The sequence below is a fragment of the Elephas maximus genome, chromosome 16 (assembly GCF_024166365.1).
Source record: "Elephas maximus indicus isolate mEleMax1 chromosome 16, mEleMax1 primary haplotype, whole genome shotgun sequence".
NCBI classification, from domain to species: Eukaryota; Metazoa; Chordata; class Mammalia; order Proboscidea; family Elephantidae; genus Elephas; species Elephas maximus.
In genome coordinates, this window is record NC_064834.1 from 72133658 (window position 1) to 72159207 (window position 25550).

The 25550-nt window shown below is 40.3% G+C and overlaps 1 protein-coding gene across 7 annotated transcripts in view; it reads right to left on the reverse strand.

The window, feature by feature from the left end:
- Positions 1-1351: 1351 nt before the first annotated feature.
- ATE1 (arginyltransferase 1) overlaps positions 1352-25550 on the reverse strand; it is a 162581-nt gene continuing 138382 nt past the window's right edge. For 4 of the 7 annotated variants that reach the window (XM_049856098.1, XM_049856097.1, XM_049856094.1 and 1 more), the window contains one exon: positions 1353-5836. In XM_049856098.1, coding sequence (XP_049712055.1) covers positions 5658-5836 — 179 coding nt within the window. In that variant the 3' untranslated portion in view covers positions 1353-5657. Of the gene's footprint in view, positions 5837-15032; positions 21396-25550 lie in introns of those variants that run through there. The other 3 variants (XM_049856100.1, XM_049856093.1, XM_049856095.1) reach the window with 3 other exon arrangements.

The window sequence follows — 25550 nt, forward strand, 5'->3', positions numbered from 1 at the left end:
TAGGGTCACTGTGAGTCTGAATCAACTCGATGGCACCCAGAGACAGCAACAACATGTTTTGGCCTGTCTGTCTCTTTACTGCACTCCAAATTTCAGATGAAAAGATACGAGGAGGAAACCAAACTATAAAAACTTGAGAACTATTTTAAAGCTCCAAATGAAGAACAATTTGGCACACAAAGCATCTTCGGCAGCTCTACGTCTTCGTCTAATTGAAAAATAGTTAATGGGACAATATTTCCTAGATAGGACTGATGACACCAACTGTGACCACCAACTGGATATAAAAAACATAGTTTTACTTAGAATAAAATCTGAAAATAGCCAATGCATTTTAAAAGGTAAAGAACTTAGCTAAATTAATAATAGTGGTGGTGTTCTCCACCCTTTTCAGTAAACCCATCTAAAGACCTTTCTATTAAGAATCAATACATCAGAAGCTTAATTTGTTTTGGGGTCCCTGGGTGGTGCTATTAACATGTTTAGCTGCTAACCACAAAGGCCGTAAGTTCAAGTCCACCCAGAGGTTGGAAGAAAGGCCTGGCAATCTACTTCCCAAAAAGCAGCCATTGGAAACCCAATGGAGCACAGTTCTACTCTGACACACACAGGGTCATTATGAGTTGGAATCCACTTGACGGCAACTGGTTAATTTGTCCCAAACAACCCTAAGTGTTCAAGTAAGAAATTTTTCCAATCGGAAATGTTAGAGAAGAACACACTGTAAAAACCACAGTTAGGTCTCCCAGTAAATGTTTAGTAGAATGGACAAGAAGAGGGGCACCGTTCTAAAAGCTACGTCTTCTGAACCTTTAGGTAAAGAGAAAATGCCTACTGCCCAGTGACAGGCAAAGGGAGCTGGGCGATGGGAAACAAGAACAGTGTTACCAAGGGTAGCAAAGTGCTAATAAAAACTAGTAATGCAGGTCAATTACAACTCCTAGTACCCAGAAATAGAAGCCCTGGTTGCGCAGTGGTTAAGCACTCAGCTGCTAACTAAAAGGTCAGCAGTTTGAACCCACCAGACCCTCCACAGGAGAAAGATGTGGCAGTCTGCTTCCATAAAGATTACAGCCTTGGAAACCCTGTGGGACAAGTTCTGCTCTGTCCTGTAGGGTCGCTATGAGCTGGAGTCGACTTGACTATGGGTTAGTACCCATAAGGAAGAGACAAAGTCTGAAACCCTCTTTCTCAAAATAGACACAATGAAATATTATGCAGCCATGAAAAAGGATGATTTCTACCTCATTTATTTTCATGTTCACAACAGATCAAGATGTTCGCAATATATTGAGTAGCTAAAAAAGATTATGAAACAATACCCATCAAATAATTCCATTTTTATTTAAAAATAAAACTTATGCACCTATGTACATAGGAAAAAGATTGGAAGGATAAACACCAAGACGTGAACAGTCGTGAGTAGTAGTGATGGGATTATAAGTGATTTTTATTTTTTCCAATATTCTTTTCTACACAGTCTAAATATTCTCTGGTGAACACTGTCCATTTAAAATAAGGAAAACAGTAAAGCGACTTCCATTCTGGAAAAAAAAGAGTCAGTGGGAGTAAGTCACCTGGAAAATAGGATCCATTTTATCCCAACCTATCAGATCCTCTTTATTGTAAAAAGAACACTTGTAAATGTATTGCATAAATATATTGTAGACTATTAACAATTAAAGTATACTTTGCTTCATGAGATATTTATGAACATTGCTCTATAAACTTGAAAGCCAAAATTTTCTTGGAGTGTTTTCTAGTTAACTTTTAATTCAAATCCCTTTGGATAAATGAATTATCTATTCTTGTGGAAACCCTGGTGGTGTAGTGGTTTAGAGCTTGGCTGCTAACCAAAAGGTCGGCAGTTTGAATCCACCAGGTGCTCCTTGGAAGCCCTGTGGGTCAGTCTGACTCTGTCTGATAGGGTTGCTGTGAGTCGGAATTGAGTCCATGGCAACGGGTCTTAATTTTCTTGTGAAAATCCAGAACTTTGTTTACAGAGACAGCTATTTTACATTGTTTTATTCCTGAGAAGAGAATACATTGACTTAGGTAACCAGATGTCTGCCAGCTCCAGTAACTGGAAATGAAAAATGTTCAGTTCGTACAGTCAGTCAATGTTTCTCTCTGATTGCTGCACAGTCATTGCAGGTGAAATTTATTAAAAAATTTAAAAGATGGAAACATGTCTTTTAAGTATTGACCAGCAGAGCCACTGCGGATAGAAATAGCTTTTATTTTTTTCCATTCAAGTTTTACCAAATGGACTGTTCAAAAAGCATAAACAAGAGCAAAACAAAAACAAAAAACAAAAAAATCACAGGCAAGCAAACTTGTTTTGCCTTAGAGTCAGTCACTGGCTTTCTTTTGGAAAAGAACGCATACTTGAATAACTTCTGATTCAAACATTTCTCATTTGTTTCCAATTCATTTCCTTCTTTTAAGTTAGCACTAATACACTTTAGTCAACAAGTTACAATTCTTTCTCATCTTGAAATAATACAAATGCCCATAAATCAAACCACATCTTGTTCAGAAATCTGAAATTGTTTATTAACTAATAGATTACAGTATGTTAAGAAACCACACACTACTGATATTTGCAAAATGGATAAAAAAATAGGAAAGCCATTTTGGAAACCCTCATAAACAGCAATCATTTCTTATCTAAATAATTTTAAACAAATAATATATTCATCTGAGAATAGCCTCTATCTTTTAGAATATAAAAAAAGTGCTCAGGTTACATTTAAAAAATAAGATAATGAAAACGTCGCAGAGCTGAAATAAAGTTGGTGAACTGAAACGAAAATCTTCAGATAAAGATGGTAGCCTGGCGAATCTCTATTCCACCTGTCCTCCCCAGCCAGGGAGGCAGGTGTAAATCTATTTGAAGTCAGAAGGAGACTACAACACAAAGATTACAGACACTTTTACCTCGAAATGATTTCTATCGTAACTTGTCTTTGAAAGGCTCTACTGAACCTTCTTTAGATGAAATCCATCATCCATATAAAATCAGATCTCTCAGCTAGATTGCTTGTCAACTGACAAAATCGAGACCCTTCCCATGACAGTCTTTTTCTAGCCCATTATCAATATTCACTCAGCTAGGGAAGAACAAGTAACTCTCCTGGGAAGATACCCTGCTCATTAGGGCAATGTACTATCTATTCCCCAAAAAATAATGCACGGTAGCAACCAAGAAAAAGAACTTTCAAGCACAACTCATTCCAGAGCTTCATGGAGCCAACCTATAAAGCCACCCTCAAGGGTCAACACCATGGTTCCTGGGCAGGGTAGAAGGAACCCCAAATAGAATCTGCAGGAAGACGCCAGAATTTTAAGATTCAAGCTTCTCTTCATTTGACACTCAAGAGTTGTGACCTTTATGAAGATCATTCCACAAGCTCATCTCTAAGATGAAAGTTGGATGTAACAAACCTGCTAAACATCAATAAGCTGAAAACCAAATGCCAGCAGCACCCTGTACTGACCAGGCCCTGTTTATTTTAACAATACTGAGCACGCTCAAAACATTTTCTGAAATTTCTTTCAGATAGGTGCTCATAATTTATTGTTGAGGAAATCAAAGACCGTAATTTTACTTATATTAAAATTATGCGTGTGCGTGTATATCAATTCTGTCTTTCTCTCTCTCTGGATGTGGTGGGATTTCAGATGATTTTTACTTTCTTATTTATGCAAAGGAATAAAGAATGCTCTATGAACCCGAAGGCAGTTCCAAACAAGAATCTTTCAAATGGTCTTGGGAGACTATTTTGAAGGACAAAACTCCAGAAGAACGTGAGATCCATGTGATCAGAGCAATCGTTTTTGCTCGCTATCCTATCTGCAGTTAGCGAATTACCTGGCAGATATTACACACACACACACTCTCTGAGTGAATAAATATAGTTTATTTGGATGTTGAATTACTAGACATTTCAGTTTTAAACATCACTGTTTTATAATCCTTCCATATATTCTGACTAGCTGAAGGTTTGGAAACCCCGGTGGTGTAGCGGTCAAGTGCTACAGCTGCTAACCAAAAGTTCAGCAGTTTGAATCCCCGAGGCGCTCCTTGGAAACTCTACGGAGCAGCAGTACCCTGTCCCATAGGGTCACTATGAGTTGGAATCAACTCGATGGCAATGGGTAGCTGAAGGTTATTTTTTAATATTGTATCTAAATTCAGTGGATTGTGGAGAAAGTTTAAAATCACACATTTAACTGTCTACAATAGTGGGATTCACTCCACTAAGCATTATAATATGGCTTTTAAAAAAATCAATAGAAAAAGAGGCCAAATGGGGGCTGATAAGGGCTCCGTGGCCACAAAGCTGGCAGCAGAGGTTGGGGATCTGCTGAGAAAGGGAACCCGGGAAAATGGCCCTCCCCTGTTCTTCACCATCCCCAGCACACCTGGATCATGGCGCCTGCCTCTCTGTGACACTCATGGACATATCTGCATCTCCTCCTGGCCTGGGGCCTCCCGAAGGCCCAGGGCTGGCTCATCTTTGTACCTAGCGCAGCGCCTGCCACCATGACAACAGTGGACAGGGGACATTTGCTGAATGGGCGAAGGACTGACCCAAACAAAGGGCCAGTCTCTGCTCCCAAGTACTGAGGGTAGCGTCTCCTCCCTGACTCCCACGGCAAAGGGCAAGGAGTGGGCTGTTCCACCTTTTGCTCTAGAACACAGAGGTCAAAATGACCCCTACGCTTCATCAAATGTGATTCTCGGCATCGCAATAAAACAGTCAGGGAGTAACTCATTTTCATCAATAACCAAAGCCGAGTATCCTGAGTCCTAGGAATGGAAAATGAGCCTATATTTACATTTTATGAGGCTCAGATCAAGGCAGGAGCCACCCTTTAAAAAATAAAACAAAACTGAATTTCTTAGATTTTTGGATATATAGCAAATAATTTAATGCACAACATTTCATTGTCCATACTGGGATACTTCTGAGAGAAAAACGGAGCACTGGTAACAATTATTCATGGGAAAAAAACCATGTCAAGAGAAGAGACATGAGCCGAGCCATCCCGAGCAAGCAGACGCTGGTGCTGATACAAGGTCTTCTTGGGGGGTTGTATTTTCTTTTTTCCTAGTTCTCTATTAAGCTACATAATATAATATTAGGCAGTAATACTGAACATTGAGTAACAACATAGTTTCGCTGTCTCAGATTTTCTACGTGATAAAACGGACTTTCAACCTTCCTCTCTATACTTAAGGTTTTCTAACGTAAACTAATGTCTTAAATGGGTCTGAGGAAAGTTTAATTTCTCCAATTGGAAAAAAAAAAGCACAACTGTGATTCAGATTACTTCCGTTGATTTCCTAATTTCTTCTTTCCAAAATATTAACCAGAAAGGAAGCTTAGCACACTCTCGCTCATAAAACACACCCCCGAACTGATCAACCCCAATTAGGAGGCTCGGTCATAAAGTATTTTAAAAATCTTTATATGGGTCATGAGAATCTCACAAATACACTGCCACAAAATCAATTAGAAAAGCCGTGGAACGGTGACAATGAGAACGTCTAGGTGCTGGCTGACGATGGGGCTGCCCCGAGGTGAGGACGGCACGCGCTGGGCCCGAGGCCGGACACAGGAGGATGGGACGGGGCGCACACGAGCCTCTCAGCTTCTGAACAGCAGCATCCTCTCGGAGCAGCGCTGGCCCACCAGGCTGGCGTACTGCAGCACGGCCGCCTCCTCCCTAGGGTCTGGCCGCTGTCTCCTGTACACGCCGTAAGGTAGGACGGCTTTCCTGTAGAACACCTGCAGCCGGTCAGGGTCCTGACTTCGGCCTTCATCCCCTGCAACAGCAAAGAGAACACCCATGTCACCTATCCAACTACGATTAAGTTTGCCATTTGAAAATACAATTCCATATGTAAATTTTCACTGGAAAGATAATTACTTATTAACTAAGACGTCTACTTTGCATTAAGACTTTGGAAACCCCTGGGGTGGTTGTTCTTGTTTAATATTCTGAAGAGTATGGTGCTGGCTCCATCAGCAACTCGCTGAATGATGCTGAGACTTCATGAAAACCTTTTATTAATTTATTGAAATACAAATTAGTTTTCTTAATTGTGCCAAACTGTTTAGTTTTCCCATATGACACTTTGGCTATAAAAAAGGCACTTTGACGTCATTTAGATAATATGTGCAGCCCGCATCCGCCAAGCTTCTGCCCGTACCTTTCTGCAAACCTAACCGTTGCCCTGCGTTAACGCCCACCACACCCGCACACACTGGATTCTCACATTTCATAAAATCCTTGACGATGACATCAGAGAAGAAAAACCGCATCATCGTAATTCTCCAGTTACATCAATTTGAACTTAATTCCACATTCTCTTAGGAATAATTTGATTTAGTCAACCTAGTAAGCATTCTGTGGAGACACCAACATATAAACAAACAAACAAAAACTAGGTTCCTTTAAAAAAAAAAGAAGCACTAAAGAAAATTCTTCCACTTTCTTAAACTGCAATTCAAACCTGGACTGCAAACTTAGAATTCTGTGTACCCAATGAAACCAAAAATATTCATCTAAAATTGCCTGTACTCTGAAAAAAGGAAATGCGGCTCAACGAGACAAGACATATAGTAAGAGAAACAAAGGAAAGACAGACTACACATTTTTAAAAACTTTTGATATTTTATTAACCTGAGGTAATTCAACTATTGTTCTAGAATTAGCGATCAGTGAATTCAATAAACATTCAATAATAATCACATTAAAATTTTACTTTATATCTTTTTTGTAAACACAGAAGTAATGCTTTTTGTAAAAACTCAAAAACAGAAATATACACAAGAGTGACGTCAGCCCCCCATAATCCCTGCTTCTACCACCAGCCCCCTCCCCAGCCTACCGCACTCTAAGTTATCAGTGTTTTAACAATTTCATCAAATGCACTTAAATATTCAAACACAGAGTTCTGGATCACATTCTAGACACACACCTTAAATCAAGGTTGAAAAACCAAATCGGTCGCCCCTCAGTGGCTTTACTGTGTTAATTCGAGGAACCACTGGTTATCGCTACAGACAAAATACATTTCTGTTTTTGGGGCTTGACAGTCTTTGGTTTTATGATCATTCGATTGCATTCTTGACGAAAGCAGATTCTGATTCTTTGTACCTTCTATATAATATTAAAAATCAATTAAAAATCTACACAAACAACCCACACCTCTATGATCAACTGGTTTTTGACAAGGGTGCTAAGTCCATTCAATGGGGAAAGAAGAATCTCTCCAGTAAATGGTGCTGGGAAAACTGGATTTCCTCATGCAGAAAAATGAAACAGGATCCATGCCTCACACTATACACAAAAACAAATTCAAAGTGGATTAAGGACCTAAATGTACAAATTAAAACAATAAAATTCTTAGAACAAGCAGGGGCAATGCTGTCAGGCCCAGCTTTCAACAATGGATTATCTAAGGTAATAACAAAAGCACAAACAGCAAAAGACAAATAAATGAAACCTCATAAAAATTAAAAACTTCTGTTCATCAAAAGACTTTACAAAAAAAGTGAAAAGACAAGCTACCAACTGAGAGAATAATCTTCGGAAACCACATATCCAAGAAGAATCTAAAAACAAATATATATATATATAAACTTCTTTTACTTCATCATTTCTTCCATTTGCTTTAGCTGCTCGACGTTCGAGAGCAAGTTATAAAATCTCCTCTGACATCAATCTTGGTCTTTTCTTTTCTGTCTTTTCAATGACCTCTCACTTTCTTCATGTATGATGTCCTTGATGTCATCCCACAACTCATCTGCTCTTTGGTCACTAGTGTTCAGTGCATCAAGTCTATTCTTGAGATGGTCTCTAAATTCAGGTGGGATATACTCAAGGTCGTATTTTGGCTCTCGTGGACTTCCTCTGATTTTCTTCAGTTTCAGCTTGAACTTGCATATGAGCAACTGATGGTCTGTTCCACAGTCAGCCCCTGGCCTTGTTCTCACTGATGATATTGAGTTCTTCCATCGTCTCTTTCCACAGATGTAGTCAATTTGATTTCTGTGTGTTCCATCTGGCAAGGTCCATGTATATAGTCACCATTTATGTTGGTGAAAGAAGGTATCTGCAATGAAGTCATCGTTGGTCTTGCAAAATTCTATCATTCAATCTCTGGCATTGTTTCTATCACCAAGGCCGTATTTTCCAACTACCAATCCTTCTTCGTTTCCAACTTTCACATTCCAATCACCAGTAATTATCAATGCATCCTGATTGCATGTTTGACCAATTTCAGACTGCAGCAGCTGATAAAAATCTTCTATTTCTTCATCTTTGGCCGTAGTGGTTGGTGTGTAAATTCGAATAACAGTCGTATTAATCGGTCTTCCTTGTAGACATATGGATATTATCCTATCACTAACAGCACTATACTTCAGGATAGATCTTGAAATGTTTTTTTTGACGATGAATGCAATGCCATTACTCTTCAAGGTATCATTCCCAGGATAGTAGGCTACATGACTGTCTGATTTAAAATGGCCAATACCAGTCCATTCAGCTCACTAATGCCCAGGATATCAATGTTTATGAATTCCATTTCATTTTTGATGATTTCCAATTTTCCTAGATTCATACTTCATACATTCCAGGTTCTGATTATTAATGGATGTTTGCAGCTGTTTCTTCTCATTTTGAGTCACGCCACACCAGCAAATGAAGGTCCCGAAAACTTTACTCCATCCACATCATTAAGGTCAACTCTACTTTGAAGAGGCAGCTCTTCCCCAGTTATCTTTTGAGTGCCTTCCAACCTGCGTGCTCATCTTCCAGCACTATATCAAACAATGTTCTTCTGCTATTCATGAGGTTTTCACTGGCTAATGCTTTTCAGAAGTAGACTGCCCGGTCCTTCTTCCCAGTCTGTCTTAGTCTGGAAGCTCAGCTGAAACCTGTCCTCCATGGGTGACCCTGCTTGTTACCCGAACACCAGTGGCACAGCTTCCCGCATCACAGCAATAGGCAAGCCCCCACAGTACAACAAACTGACAGACACGTGGGGGCGGCAGGACCAGGCAATGTTTCGTTCTGTTGTGCACAGGGTCGCTATGACTCGGAACTGATTCAACTGTACCTAACAACAACATATAAAACTTCGACAACAACAAAAAGACAAATAACCCAATCATACCATGGGCAAAGGACTTGAATAGGCATTTCACCAAAGAGGACATTCAAATGGCCACCAAACACATGAAAAGATGCTCAGCATCATTAGCCACCAGAGAGATGCAAATCAAAACCACAATGATGTTAACATTTTACTCCCACTAGGATTGTTAAGATTAAGAAAAAATAATAACAAGTGTTGGTGAGGACGTGGGGAAATTGGTGAGAATGCAAATGGTACAGCCATTGTGGAAAACAGTGTGCTGGTTCCTCAAAAAACTAAAAATAGAAGTACCATATGACCCAGCAATTCCACTCCTAGGTATATACCCAAAAGACGTGAAAGCAGAGGCTCAGAGGCTTGTACACCAGTGTTCACTACAACACTATTCACAACAGCCAAAAGGTGGAAACAACCTAACTGCCCATCAATAGATGAATGGATAAACAAAATGTGGTACACACATACCATGGAATACTACTTAGCCAGTAGGAGAAATGAAGTCTTGATACATGCTACAATATGGATGGTAGTGGAAGACATTAAGCTGAGTGAAATAAGTCAATCATGAAAGGATAAATATCGTATGACCTCACTTACATAAAAAGACAAGGAAAAGCAAACGCATAGAGAACAAATTTTATTAGTGGTTACCAGGGGTGGGAGGGATGGGGAAAGGGAAGTTAATGGAGGTGGGAATATTACGTTGATTAAAGGTAGGGCTGCACAGCCGATTATTGTATTTGCTCTAAGTTGTATGCCTGTAAAAAGTTGAATTGGCATAAGTTGTGCAATAGGTATATTTACAACAATGACCAAAAAAAAAAAAAAAAAAAAAGCTGCTTATACTGCTTATGTACAAAAACCTCATGGGATTTAGTTCCATGGTTTGGAGACTTAGGGTCATGGTTTCATGGGTAATCCTGGTTAATTGGTCTAATAACATGTTTAGTGCTTCTGTTCTACCTCCTAGTCCGATGATATAATGCCTGGGGTCTTAAAAGCCTGCAAGTGGCCATTCAAGGCACAACTGGTCTCTATTTGGCTGGAACAACAGGGGAAGAAGAGTCAGGAATAAAAGGAGAATATGGAATGTGTGACTAACTGCCTCCATGAACAATAGCCTCCTTTGCCATAAGACCAGAAAAACTGGATAGTACCCAGCACCATGACTGAATATTTGGATCAAAGATTCCACGTAAGAATCCTGATCAAAATGGGGAAAATACAGAACAGAATTTCAAATTCTTATGGACCCCAGCCTTCCTAGAGCCATGAAGGTTGGATGAACCCCAGAAATTATTGCCCTCAGATAATCTTGAAACCTTAAACCAAAAATATATTCTGAAGTCTTCTTAAAACCAAACAACAGTTTAGCTTAACTAGTAAAAAACATCTGTCTGGAGCATTGTGTTTTTTTTTGAGCATTATGCTCTTTTAAGAACTATCTGTATGAGATCAAACTGACAACAGCAACTCAAAAGATTAGATAAGAATCTTAGGGGGGCAGGGAACTTATGTTAATGGGGGAGAAACAACTCAGAAAAGGAGGGTGAGAATGATTACACAACCCGAAGAATGTACTCAACGTCACGACATGGTACATGTAGTACTGTTCAACTGGTATATGTTTTGTTGTATATATTCTCAACAACAAAATAAATAAAATTATATTAAAAAATAAAAATAAAACCTACACAAGCAAACAAAAATCCTACCAGATATATAAGGAGCCTTACAGTCTAATGCATAAGCACTTGGCTGCTAACCGAAAGATTCAAAGTTCGAATCCACCAGCTGCTCTGAGGGAGATAAGACCAGGCAATCTGCTCTTGTAAAAAGGCAACAGCCTAGGAAACCCCATGGGGCAGTTCTACCCTGCCCTATCCCACTAAACCCGCTGAGGGCCGCTATAAGTCAGCACTGACTCGACGGCACACCACCACCACGGTACTTAAACACTGAAAATAGCACCATGATTAACTTACTAACGTAAAAAAAATGCAGCCCTAATTCTCATCAAACCTTTTATGATGATCTTGAATTGTGTGATAAATGCCGTCTGTGCTCACAAGCATCTACATAGCTAACTCCACACGGCACACCTTGTGCTAATGCAGGCGGGGCCTCTTCTCGTGGGGACCTTGAGGTTAACAGCAAACTAAGCCATTCTGAGGTCATAGACCATTTGCCATCTCGGCTAAGGGAAACTGCCCGCTTATTGAGGTGTCTTGGAAATGTGTTCCAACAGGGACTTCCTCTACCTTCTCTGACATATCACCATTTAATTTCATAAAATAAAAACCAAGGCAATCCTGCAAACCCTTTTCTGAGAGGAGCATCTGATTACTACTGATACAAATATGTTGTCAACTCTATGATATTTTAATCTTCCAGGAAAATTCCAGGGGGCAACAACTGCTAGCTTCCCCCACCCCCGAGTTTATATTCACAAGAGAAGAACCGTGCATCACAGGTGCTTTCAAAGGAAAAGAGCCCAGAGATCAAAGCTTGCCTTCTCCTCGTTACGGGGATTTAACTCATTTGTTATTCTTAAAGAGACTTTGTAACTTCTAGGCTTTCCAGAAAATGATGAAACGGTCTTTTTTTTTTTTTAAACTTCATTATTTTTTGCTACAGCATTATTATACAAACATGAAAACAAGTTAGGTTCTTCACAGTGTCTCGTAAAGACAGGTGTAGTAATGTTAACGAAGCTAACTGTAGTTGGGCAAAACTGATACAACTAAAGACTTCAAATTTTGAATTAAATGCATCACAGAGGAAGAAACAATCAACAGATATCCAAGTCTGGAAGTTCAAAGTCAAATATGATTGCGAATATTTTAAAGAGACAGGAGACATGAACAAATGTTTTGACGGCTACGGGGGGGTGGGGGTGGGGGTGGGGAGATTTTCCTCTGGGATGTCAAAAGGCCAGGCAGGGAGTAACGCAGAGTGGGCCCGACAGAAACCGCCGCTCAGCCGCCCAATTATTCAGACCCGTTACTTGGTGGCGCGTTCAAAAGCTGCTTTGGGAATCCATCACGGAGAATTACACATTTTCACATTCTAAGAAACACTGTTGCTAGTCACCGCATTAAAATATTTCTGGTAAAAAACGAAAACTAAGAAAAAAATTTAAACTTACCTTCTTTGTCAAATATCATTTCATAATAATAGTGCCACTGAGATATAATTCATATACCATACATTTCACCCCTTTCAAGTGTATGACTCAATGGTTTTTAGTATATTCAGAGTGGTGCCACCATCACCACCATCGCTATTAGGACATTTTCCTCACCCCAAAAAGAAAGTCGTATCCATTAGCAGTCATTCCACTCTTCCCCAAACCCCTCTGTACCCCTGGATTTGTCTATTCTGGATATTTCATATAAACAAAATCATACAACGTGTTGTCTTTTTAAACGGGTTTCTTTCACTTAGCATCACGTTTTCAGGGTTTATCCATGTTGTAGCATCTATCAGTATACTTCATTCCTTTTTGGAAACCCTGGTGGCATAGTGGTTAAGTGCTACGGCTGCTAACCAAAGGGTCAGCAGTTCGAATCCACCAGGTGCTCCTTGGAAACTCTATGGGGCAGTTCTACTCTGTCCTATACGGTCGCGATGAGTCTGAATCTACTCAACGGCACTGGGTTTGATTTTGGTCCATTCCTTTTTATGGCTGAATAATACCACATTGTATGGATATGGAAACCCTGGTGGCGTAGTGGTTAAGAGCTACGTCTGCTAACCAAAAGGTCAGCAGTTCGAATCCACCAAGTGCTCCTTGGAAACTCTATGGGGCAGTTCTATTCTGTCCTATAGGATCACTATGGTTGAAATGAACTTGACAGCAACGGTTTTTCTTTTTAATGGATATACATTTTGCTTCTTCATTCATCAGCTGATGGACAGCTGGGTTGTTTCTACTTGTTGGCTATTAGGAACAAGGCTGTAATGAACAGTCATGTACAAGTTTCTGTGTGAATGTATGTTTTCATTCTTCTTGGGTACACACCTCGGAGTGGAATTACTGGGTCACATGATAATTGTTTACTTGTTTGAGGAACTGCCAAATTGGGTTACAAGTGGCTGCCCTGACTTTTAAAAGGCCCCTCTGGCTGTTATGTTGAGAACAAACTCGGGGTGGGGTGGTGAGAGTGGAAGCAGGGAGATCACTAGGAGGCTTCTGCAGTCACCCCCAGAGTGGCAGTGTCACTCAGAAAATACAAGCACATTGTGAAAAAAGGAAAACCTTCATTGGATCATAAAGCCAAATTCCCATTTGCAAGGAAAGCTAGCCATCATACTAATGTCCAAAGAATGCATTTGACATGGGGTTGATCTCTGATTCCATCCAAGGGAATTCAGCTAGAGGTGTCTTCCTGAAGTACCTATGAGCGGCTCTACCTGGAGAATTTCCTGGGGCAAAAAATCAGAAATTACATTGCGTTCCTGAGGGCATTAACACATTCACTTGGTTTTCTTATGGAGGCTGGGAGGAGTGGCAGAAATGGCCTAACTCCAATTTGCTGGGAAATTGAGGATGCACTGATCTCTGTTAACTGCCCAAGGTCCTTGTGTAGAAGTCCATTCTTTGGCCCAGGCTTGGCCTCAGCCCAACCTACATGTAATCATAGATTACAGTACCTTCTGTAATCAGTTTTCCTCTCTACTAGTTCCTTTTCATCAACCTTATAAAAGCTTAAGCCTCTGCCATCTGGCACAAACAAGCAAAACTCTTTGTGACCCCTACTGACCTGACCCTCGAGTTAGTTTACTCAACTTTTCTCTCCTCCTTTAAAGAGTAGTGATTTAACAGGCACTTCCCCACCTCCCACTCACTCCAAAATCTAGCCCAGTGTGTATCTTGGCTCAGTCACCTTCACTCTAGTCACTAGGGTCAAAGGGTCTCCTTGTTCTCAACTCCAATGGGTACATCTCTGGCTGCATCACTCTCAGCACTGTATAAGACCAAGGGACAACTTCCACCTCCTTGAAACCCACTCTGTCTTGATGTTCCCAACACAACTCTCCTGGTTTTCCTCTCACCACCAGGGCTATCCTTTTACATTCGCCGACTTCTCCCTTCTTTGCTTGACCGATAAATATTGGGAGGTACACAGCACTCTGTTCTAGGGCAACCTTTCTGCTTGTTCTACACTTTCTCCCTGGGAAATTTCATTCACGCCTGTGGCTTCAGTACCATCCTCCAAATCTTCAGATCCGTCCAGCCAAAACGTTTCTCCTGAGCTTCAGAAGACTTGAAAATTCTAAAGGTGGCTGAGGCTGGGACGCTATCGTGTACAAACTGCCTTTTGGAGGGCAAATCCACATGATCTTGGACAGAGAAATCCGACTTTTAGGAATCTGGCCTACAGATGCATACACAGTAAAACCTGCGAAAGCCAGAGCCTGCGTAAGGTGGAAACCTGTCAGAGAAGGAAAACGCAAATATTTTCCACCAAAGGCAGAAAACTTCCGAGACCCAGAAAAACAAGGCAGTCCTGTCGAGTTTCCGGCTCCCAAAGGTTCCACTGCATTTATGAGTTTGCTGTAGCACTGTAATAGGAGAAAACTGAAAACTTAAATGTTCCTCAAGGGGAACTCATTATCCATACTACATCACAGTATCCAACCACTAAAAAAGTATGAAGACAGATGTAAGGTGTTAGTAACAGGAAACTGGAGGTGGGGACATGAGAACACTACTATTTTCGCAACTTTTCTATCTACAGCTATTCTGAAATATAAAGTTTACTTTTAAAAAAGAATGAGAAAGTTCTTTATATAATAACAAAAAGATTTCAAGAGATCCTAAACTTAAAGGAAAAAAAAAAGCCACAGAATATTTCAGTATGATTTATTTATATAATTAAATATTTAAATCAATTACATAGTTAAAAATTACAAAACACATGCACAGAAAACGATCCCAAAGCCCCCTACCAGCCCTCAACAATGCTCACTGCCGGTGTGTGAAGGTGTGTGCTCGTGTGTGCCTGCACACTGGATGTGGTGTGGGAGCTTCACTTCCCACGAGATTTTAATAATATTAAGCATATAATCATACGCTGATTGTTTGCAGTAAAAAGGAAAAAAAAATTTTTTTTAAATAAAGTCTCCTAGAGAGTTAAAGGAGCCCTGGTGGCACAGTAGTTGAGAGCTCTGCTGCTAACCAAAAGGTCGGCAGTTCAAATCCACCAGCCACTCATTCAAAACCCTATGGAGCAGTTCTACCCTGTCCCATGGGGTCGCTATGAGTTGGAATTGACTCTATGGCAATGGGTTTGGTTTTTGGGTTAAACAGTTAAAATGCTGGTGAATGTCATAGATTGAACTGTGTTCCCCTAAAATGTGTGTCAACTTGGCTAATCCATGATTCCCTGTAGTGTGTCCACCATTTTATCATCTGATGTGATTCTCCTATGTGTTGTAAATCCTACCTCTATGACATTAATGAAGCGGGATTAGCAGCAGTTATGCTAATGAGGCAGGGCTTAATCTACAAGACTGGGCTGTGTCTTAAATCAATCTCTCTGGAGATATAAAAGAGAAAAGCAAGCAGAGAAACATGGGGGACCTCATACTACCAAGAGTGCAAAGCCAGAAGCACGCGTCCTTTGGACGGGGGGTCCCTTCTCTGAAAAGCTCCTAGACCAGGGGAAGACTGATGACAAGGACCTTCCCCCAGGCCCAACAGAGAAAGAATGCTTTTCCCTGGAGCTGGCACCTTGAACTCCAACTTTCAGCCTCCTAAACTATGAGAGAATAAATTTCTCTTTGTTAAAGCCATCCACTTGTGGAATTTGTTATAGCAGCACTAGATTACTAAGGCAGTGAACAAATAAATACGACCTGTCAGGCTCAAGGTAGGTGGTACAGATAGTGGGAGCCATTATTACTGCTGATCTCAGTAGAAGTAGTGCTACTGCTTCTGGTTGTTTGTGAATTCTCACCTTGGGTCAATTCACCTTTTTTTAAGGAGCAAGCTCCCATCTGCTGTTGTGGGCTGAGCTCTGTAGGAAGAACGTGGTCCAGGTCAAGCCCTGCCTCTAGAGTTCTCTCCCTTATTCTTGCTTGAGAACAGAGAGGAGGGAACTTGCCCAGGTGCTGGGAATGAGTGCTCACAGCCAGGGAGCCCCAGGCAGTGTGGGTCTCAGGCAGGGGCTGCCTCTCCCTTAGAAGAGGGCTCATCTGACCTCCAATGTCAGGCTCTCAAAAAGAAAACACACTGAGCAGAGTAAGCTAAGTTCTAGTGCTGTGGTTCTGGATCTTGGCTGCATGTTAGCATCACCTGCGAAGCTTTAGAAGCTCCTGGTATCAGGGCCCACGGGAGAGCCATGAGAATCTCTGGGAGTGAGGCCTCTGTTAATTACGTACAAAAAGCCCTCATGCTGTGTTCAGACACATAAGACACCTTACAAAAACTACCAGCACGCAAATCTACGTGTGTATTCACAGTCTACTGCCACCTGGCTCTAAAAAGTGTTCCAGGACAGAGAATTATTAAAACCCAGGGATGATATGGCAGAAAACTCCCACACTGCCACATTTGAAGGGCCATTTTTCAATTCTGCTCCCATCAAGGCTTTAGAATGGCAAGAGTGTCGCTTGTGGGTGCCTTACTAACAGTGCAAGTAAGAACATAAAACATAACTTCAGTTGTCATACCTTATTCAGTACAATAATGTTTTGATTCGGTATTTTTCTATTAGAAGTTAGCACACTTCCTTTTAATTTTATTTGTAGTTTGATGAAGTAAATCTGTGGAAACTAAAAAAAACCAAATGATTAACAATAGATTAAAGAGAGATATTGTTGTTGTTGTTGTTAGGTGCCATCGGGTCGGTTCCAACTCATAGCGACCCTATGCACAACAGAACAAAACACTGCCCAGTCCTGAGCCATCCTTACAATCGTTGTTATGCTTGAGCTCATTGTTGCAGCCACTGTGTCAATCCACCTCATTGAGGGTCTTCCTCTTTTTCGCTGACCCTGTACTCTGCCAAGCATGATGTTCTTCTCCAGGGACTGATCCCTCCTGACAACATGGCCAAAGTATGTAAGATGCAGTCTCACCATCCTTGCCTCTAAGGAGCATTCTGGCTGTGCTTCTTCTAAGACAGATTTGTTCATTCAAGAGATATTGATGGCTCTAAAAAATCAATTTAAGAACATCAAAGTCTCAGGAGTATGGGGCTGTTACAATTTGTTATGATCCACACGATCAAATGCCTTTGCATAGTCAATAAAACACAGGTAAACATCTTTCTGGTATTCTCTGCTTTCAGCCAAGATGCATCTGAGATCAGCACTGATATCCTTCGTTCCAAGACTTCTTCTGAATTTGGCCTGAATTTCTAGCAGTTCCCTGTCGATATACTGCTGCAACCACTTTTGAATGATCTTCAGCAAAATTTTACTTGTGTGTGGTATTAATGATCTTGTTCAATAATTTCCACATTCTGTTGGATCACCTTTCTTTGGAATGGGTACAAATATGGATCTCTTGAGTCAGTTGGCCAGGAAACTGTCTTCCAAATTTCTTGGCATAGACGAGTGAGCATCCATTTGTTGAAACATCTCAATTGTTATTCTATCAATTCCTGGAGCCTTGTTTTTCGCCAATGCCTTCAGTGCAGCTTGGACCCCTTCCTTCAATACCACCAGCTCTTGATCATATGCTACCTCCTGAAATGGTTGAACATCAACCAACTCTTTTTGGTACAGTGACGCTGTATATTTCTTCCATCTTCTTTTTATGCTTTCTGCGTTGCTCAATATGTTGCCCATAGAATCCGTCAATATTGCAACTCGAGGCTTGGATTTTTTCTTCAGCCCTTTCAGCTTGAGAAAGGCCAGGCATGTTCGTTCTTCTCTTTTGGTTTTCTAACTCCAGCTCTTTGCACATCTCATTATAGTCTTTACTTTGTCTTCTCAAGCCACCCTTTGAAATCTTCTGTTCAGCTTTTTTACCATATCATTTCTTCCATTCACTTTAGCTACTCAGCGTTCAAAAGCAAGTTTCAGAGTCTCTTCTGATATCCACTTGGGTCCTTTCTTTCTTTCCTGTCTTTTTAATGACCTTCTTGCTTTCCTCATGTATGATGTCCTTGATGTCATCCCACAACTCATCTGGTCTTCGGTCATTAGTGTTCAATAAGTCAGATCTATTCTTGAAATGGCCTCTTAACTTCAAGTGGGATATACTCAAGGTCATACTTTGGCTCTCGTGGACTAGTTTTAATTTTCTTCAGCTTCGACTTGAACTTGCACATAGGCAATTGAAGGTCTGTTCCACAGCTGACCCCTGGCCTTGTTCTGACTGATGATATTGAGCTTTTTCATCTTTCCACAGATGTAGTCGTTTTGATTCCTGTTTATTACGTGTGGCCAGGTCCACATGTATAATAGTCTCCATTTTTGTTGCTGAAAAAAAGTATTTGTAATGAATAGGTTATTGGTCTTGCAAAACTCTATCATTCGATCTCCAGCATTGTTTCTATCCCCAAGGCCATATTTTCCAACTACTGATCTTTCTTCTTGGTTTCCAATCATGTATGAATCAAAGTATAAATCTAGGAAAATTGGAAGTTGTCAAAAATGAAATGGAACGCTTGAAGATAGCTATCCCAGGCATTAGTGAGCTCAAATGAGCTGTTATTAGCCGTTCTGAATCAGACAATCATATGGCCTACTATGCAGGGAATGGCAAATTAAAGAGGAACGCCGTCACATTCATTGGCAAAAAGAACCACCAAATCAGAGCGCTCAAAAACCCCCAAGAAGGCTGAAATTAATGAAGCCAAAGTTACACACAGCCACTGACAATGGTAGGAGTTCAAAGGCCAATGAACAGGGTTAATTGTTACAGTAAATGTTTCTAAGATCTTTTATGCAATTAGAGAAAGTGTTAACTCTTATGTCCTTTAAAAAAAAAATACAAAGACTTCACATTTCCATTAATTTCCATCTATTTTAATTTAGAGACTTGAGATGGAACAAGCAAGGAACTCCACAGTTTAAAAAGTAAAAAAGTAAGCCACAAGGAAAATGTGTGCAGCCTTCATTTTATACTTTGTCAACGTCACTTGGAAAAATAGTTAAAACATCTTAGCAATTTCAGTCCTGTAAGCCATCTTATTGTTAACTTACAGTTTCTTCCCCTTTATTATGACCACTTAAAAATGGTGCTATTTAATGAAAAAAAAAAATTCAGGTATTGATAGGAATAATATTCTGGCTGACTTTTTCATTTTACTCTTGGATTGCCTCCCCGACCTGGCAGTAAACTCTTTGAGGGTGGGAACCCAATCTTACACTTCTTTGTACTCCCAGTGGCAGATACCGTATCCGTCAGACATCAGGGATACAAAGACACATACGACATTGTACCAAGTAGGCAGCCAGTACATGCTTGTGACTCACGATGATCCTAATCTCACGTCCTTCTGAGACAAGCCACAGAAGGCATATCTTCATAGCAACTACCCTGCTTTTATCAACTTTCTTGTTAATTAGCAGCACATGTTTATTACTCAATGTCTGAATTCCCAAATTAAATCATTCTTGGATTATTTTCCTTGGTTTCTGAATGTGTTATAAATGTTGAAATCAATCTGGTCACAATAGCTTTAAATTGTGTTCCAGGCTGACCTGTTTTTAGTGCTAGAACGGTATCTGAAATCTTCACAAAACTCCTGTTAATTAACCACAATAAAATATAAGAAACTCATGTTAATGCAAACAACCCATCAAAAAAACCCTCGGCTTATCTGGGAGAAAAGGCCCTGTCTGGTGCCTCAAATTCTAGACAAGTCTATGTCTGCTTCTCCAGAGAGGCTGAGAATTCCAGAAACAGAGACACTTCCCAGAGAATACCCATGCTTCGGAACTTTCAGGTATTGGCAAAGCTTAACTGACGATTTGTATGAAGAGAGGGGAATTTGGTCCAAACCCAGTAGTACACCCCAGCCAAAGTCAACTGCTTCAGTAGAATTTACAGATACTTTCTGAGACAGCCATGAGCTACAAATTGCTTTACCGCTGCTCAGAAACCCTGTTGGTTATTACTCCTAAATTCAGTATGCATAATCACCCGAAGTTCTTTGATTCTCTTTGGATACTCGATTGGAACATACAATCCACCTCCACAAAGTGCACTTCTCTTTCAAGGTGATAAACAGAAAGTACTAAGTAGGATAAGCTTCGCCATGTTTCTCCTGGTACTTCATCCTCTTGCTCAGAGGAAGAAATACTTTCTTTAACCTCTTACAGCTACCAAGGTTTCGGTGTTTCTGCTTTAAGCTTTCTTTGTTAGGTCCTCTCACCCTCATTTTTGTGTACCAGAGCTACGCTTTCATTAATTCACGTCTGCTTGTGATGGAATTCATTTGTTACCTGCTGACCCAGATCTCCCCCAATGACCCAATACTTTTGGTTTTATTTCATTACATTGCACTTTTCAGGTCTACTGTGGAGCAAAATATTTTAACAGGGAAGATGTGCGTGGCACTGTCATAAGAATACCAAAGTTGGTTGTGGGTGGAGCAAAATGGCTTAAGAAACCCTTGGAATGTTACAGGTCTGTCTGTGGGGACAAATACCTAGTAGACATTGCACTGAATATCAAATTACTTAGGCCCCCAAATATAGCATCAAGTAGCCTTGAAGAATTTTTCTCAGTTAAGCTGATTATTCATATTCTATTACTACAGAGCCATAAGTTAAACTAAGAATGTTGTTGTTAGGTGCCACCAAGTGGATTCCAACTCAGCAACCCTATGTACAACAGAAGAGAATGAACACTGCCTGGTCCTGTGCCATCCTCACAATTGTTGTAATGCTTAGACCCATTATTGCATCCACTGTGTCAATCCATCTCGCTCAGGGTCTTCCTCTTTTTTTGCTGACCCTTTACCAACCATCAAGTCTACTTTACCAACCATCAAGTCCTTCTCCAGGGTCTGGTCCCTCCTGACAACATGTCTGAAGTATGTGAGATGAAGTCTCGCCATCCTTGCTTCTAAGGGGCATTCTGGCTGTACTTCTTCCAAGATAGATTTGTTCCTTCTTCTGGCAGTCCATGGTATATCCGATACTCTTCGCCAACATCATAATCCCAAGGCATCAATTCCTCTTCAGTCTTCCTTATTCATTGTCCACCTTTCGCACGCATATGAGGCGATTTGAAAGACCACGATCCTTACTAGCAATTCACAATATAGAAAAATGTTCAATCAGTTGCAGATTCAATCACAGCTGATGACAAGCTCGATGATATTCTGGGATACCATCTTTTGCCCCCTTCTTTATTAAATACTTGATCATTCCATCAACTGTCAGAGATAGCTGAATTTATTTGCTGAGCAAGGTTTTTAAATTCTCTACTTTTATTGCTGCCTTCCAATATCAAAGAAAATTTTTAAATTTTTAATTTGTTTAAAAAACAGAATGTATTGAGATTCATCAATGTTTGCAGAATTTTAATGCCTTCTGGGCAGTAGAAAAGTTTTACTTTCATTACAATAAAGTATCTTTGTCAAGTGGTTACTTGGCTTCTCAAAATTTGCCTAGGAAAAAAAAAGTACCTAGCTCACAGTATTATAAGAACTCTATTATTATACATCAATGATGGTTATCTTATTTTTATATAACAGTGCCTGAACACAAACTCTGATACATAAAGGTACATTCCATCTACAATATTTCTAATGCTAAGAATTAAGAGGCCATAAAGTTTCCTAACATATAAAAAAATGAGTCTCCTAAACACTCCATAGCTTTGCTGGGTATTACAGACTGACATTTATTCTATGTGAACATTCACATTTTGACATCTCTGAAACCCAGATACATCTTACAACTGATGGGGTTATAGTCTAATTGGCAACATTTTTTGTCTTTCCTAAAGGTACATAAAGTAAAGGACTTAAAACTGATTTTGTCTTAGATCCAACAGACTATCAGAGTCCAACTAGCATCTATAAAGCAGGCATGGTTTTTATTTTTACTCTTTAAATGAAATTTTGGACAATCCCCTCATTACATGAAAATGTCAGTTTCTCATTCAAACAAGCAAAACAAAACAAAAAAACACAGTAAGATTCCACTTACCAGAACTATTTATAAACATGCTCTAAAGTGTCATGATATTTTTGAGCTTACTGAAGTGGTACTGAAATGATCTGTATTATTTATTGTGGGATTAGTTTAATCAACTAAAAATAGGGTGACTATAAAAGAAATTGCTTATTTTGCAAATTTTATCTATTCCACAAGAAAAGCAAAATGAATCAGAGAAATATTTCTTCAGTAGCTAGATGGAAATCTTAAGTCAGCTTTTCAAACCTTTTAAGTGGTATTTCAGTCTGTCCCTGGGTCAGGGCACTAATGATTTTCAATTGCTGGCTTACTGTTCATGCACAGCATATTGACCAAATACTGGCTGGTAAAAATTTATGAATTTTTAAAATTTCTCTGCAAGACTAACTTAAAAACAACCTTTTAAAAAATGAGAAAAGTCACTGACCACTGTTGACATTTATCTTAATAAATCTTAGTTTTCAAACCAAAGATACAATAAAAATATTAGTTCAAAGGACTAATGGACACTATGAACCACAGCCTCCACCAGCCTGAGCCCAGAAGAACTAGATGGTGCCCTGCCACCACCATCAGCCACTCTGACAGGGATCACAACAGAGGGTCCCAGACAGAGCAGGAGAAAAATGTAGAACAAAATTCAAATTCACAAAAAAAGACCAGACTTACTGGCCTGACAGAGACTAGAGGAACCCCCAAGACAACTGCCCCTGGACACCCTGCTAATTCAGAACTAAGTTACTTCCAACGTCCACCTTTCAGCCAAAGACTAGAGTCTATAAAACAAACAAGAACGCACATGAGGGATGTGGTTCGTAGTTCAATCAAATATACGAGACCAAACGGGCAACAACAGCGAAGAAGGTAGGAAGGGACAGAAAACTGGACAAATGGACATAGGGAACTCAGGGTGGGAAGAGAAAGGGGGACAGAGCTGACACATTGAGCGGACTGCGAGCAATGTCACAAAACAATTTGCATATACATTTTTGAATGAAAAACTAGTTTGCGCCATGAACGTTCACCTGAAACACAATAAAATTAAAAATTCTTAGTTTCCACATTTTTTTAATGAAAAAACGCAAATTATGAAATGCTATAATATTTCAGTCATGTGCACAAGTAAGGTAGGAAAAACCGGTCTTTTTGCTCTGTAGTGTCCTCACTACGGAGCCCTGGTGGTACAGTGGTTAAGTACTCAGCTGCTGACGAAAAGCTGGAGAAAGATGTGAGTTTGCTTCCGTAGAGATTACAGCCTCGGAAACCCTGTGGGGCAGTTCTACTCTGTCCTACAGGGTCGCTGTGAGTCGGAATCAACTCTATGGCACTGGGTTTTCTTGTGATTTCTTTATCCACCATTGGTATAGTTGGAACCAACTTGACGGCAACAGGTTTGGTCTTTTGGGTTTTGGTACAGGGTAATGCTAGCCTCATAAAATGAGTCTGAGGTACAGAATTTTTGAAATTTATACGTATTCAACATCAATTTAAGAACAATCTAACAGGCCTTTACTTAAAATTCATTTGGTAAATATTTAAACTCCCTTCTTTGGAGCAGAAGGCTGTGGTTAGTTGCTGTTGAGCTGATTACACTTCATGGTGACCCCAAGTGTGCAGAGCACAACTGCTCCATGGGGTTTTCAAGGCTGTGACCTTTTGGAAGCAGATCACCAGGCCCGTCTTCCGAGGCACCCCTGGGTGCGTTTGATCTGCCAAGCTTTCAGCACTTGCAGTTCGTGACACCCAGGGCCTCTTTTGGAGTAGGCAGAGATCCTGAACTGAAAGCTGAAAGACTCATTTGTGTAATAAGAGGAGTTCAGCCTCCTTTAGAATATTCCAAGTTACTTCAGTTTGTCAGCCCCTCCCCCAAACAGTAAACCTACAATAGATTTTTATTGTTACACAGACTTCCTAGTTGAACAAATAACCACAGAACCCTAACCTCAACTCCAGGGGGGTTAGGGGGTGAAGAATAGGGTTATCAGAGGCTTACAGCAGTTCAGGATGGGGAAAGTATCCTCTGTCTTACAACTTTTTTTTTTTTTTTTCTTACAACTGGCCACTGCTGCACTCTGAAGCCATCTTTTGTTTTACAGACAACTACCGTGACTTTCGCTGAACAATTTAACTACTGACAGCTGGGAGGAAAAAGAGGCTTTGGGGGAAAAAAAGCACCACTCTGACTAACAGTATGGCCCATATTAAGCTCTGTATTTTCTCTGAGTCACAATCTGGGTCACGCAAAAGTAAAAGTGGCCCCAGAGAAGAGAGCAGTTTCTCACAGACTGCCACTGAAAACTCAAACGACCGGGCCTCTCAGCATGCTCAGCCTGTTCCAGCACGTGACTGGGTTTTAATTTCCTAAAACCACAGGCCTCAAGTCTCACTCCAAACACTGTCTGGACTGTGATACTCAATACTGATAAAAGTGTATAGTCTTCTCTTGAAAGATCCAAGGACTCAGGGTATGGGAAGGGATCCTCATTTTCTTCCAGGCACTATCCTCCAAGAAATGGACGCATGCGACTTCGGTAAATGAGTCCTAAACAATGAACAGTAAGAGCTAAAGCTACTTAGGAAATGTCACTTGTGAGATTACAGGAAAAGTGCTTGCTATATATTCATCACTCACCAGGGTATATTACATACTTGACAAATACAGTCAAAGGGAGACTTTGCACTTTAGTCTCAATACACACCTTCATCAGCAAATTCTCATTAGTGCTTATTTCAGAAAATAATGTAAAAATCGATTAACTTGAATGAAGAGTTACTTGACTGTCCATCCAGTAGGAGGCACAGTGCTTAAGCACTCGGCTACTAACAGAAAGAAAGGTCAGTGGTTCAAACCCACCAGCTGCTCCGTGGGAGAAGGACGTGGCAATCTGCTTCTGTAAAGATTTTCAGCCTTGGTAACCCTGTGGGGCAGTTCCACCCTGTCCTACAGGGTCGCTGTGAGTCAAAATCAACTGGACGGCAGTGGGTTTGGTCTGGGTCCATCTGGTGCATGGAATGGATTCAGTCACCTTCTCAACTTTCTAAAACAGTGACAGCTTATGGTTTAATCTCCAAGTACCAGAAGAAAAAAAGCAGCCTTTAAAATAGATCAAGAAGAAAAAATGGAAGATGAAACTGTCCCATGAGTTTGGGTGTCACAAACAAATTTAAGATCATAATATTACTCAGCTGGAAGAAATTTTTAGATAAACTTTTATACGTGAACATGAAATAATTCAGTAAGGTTTTCACCATACGTACG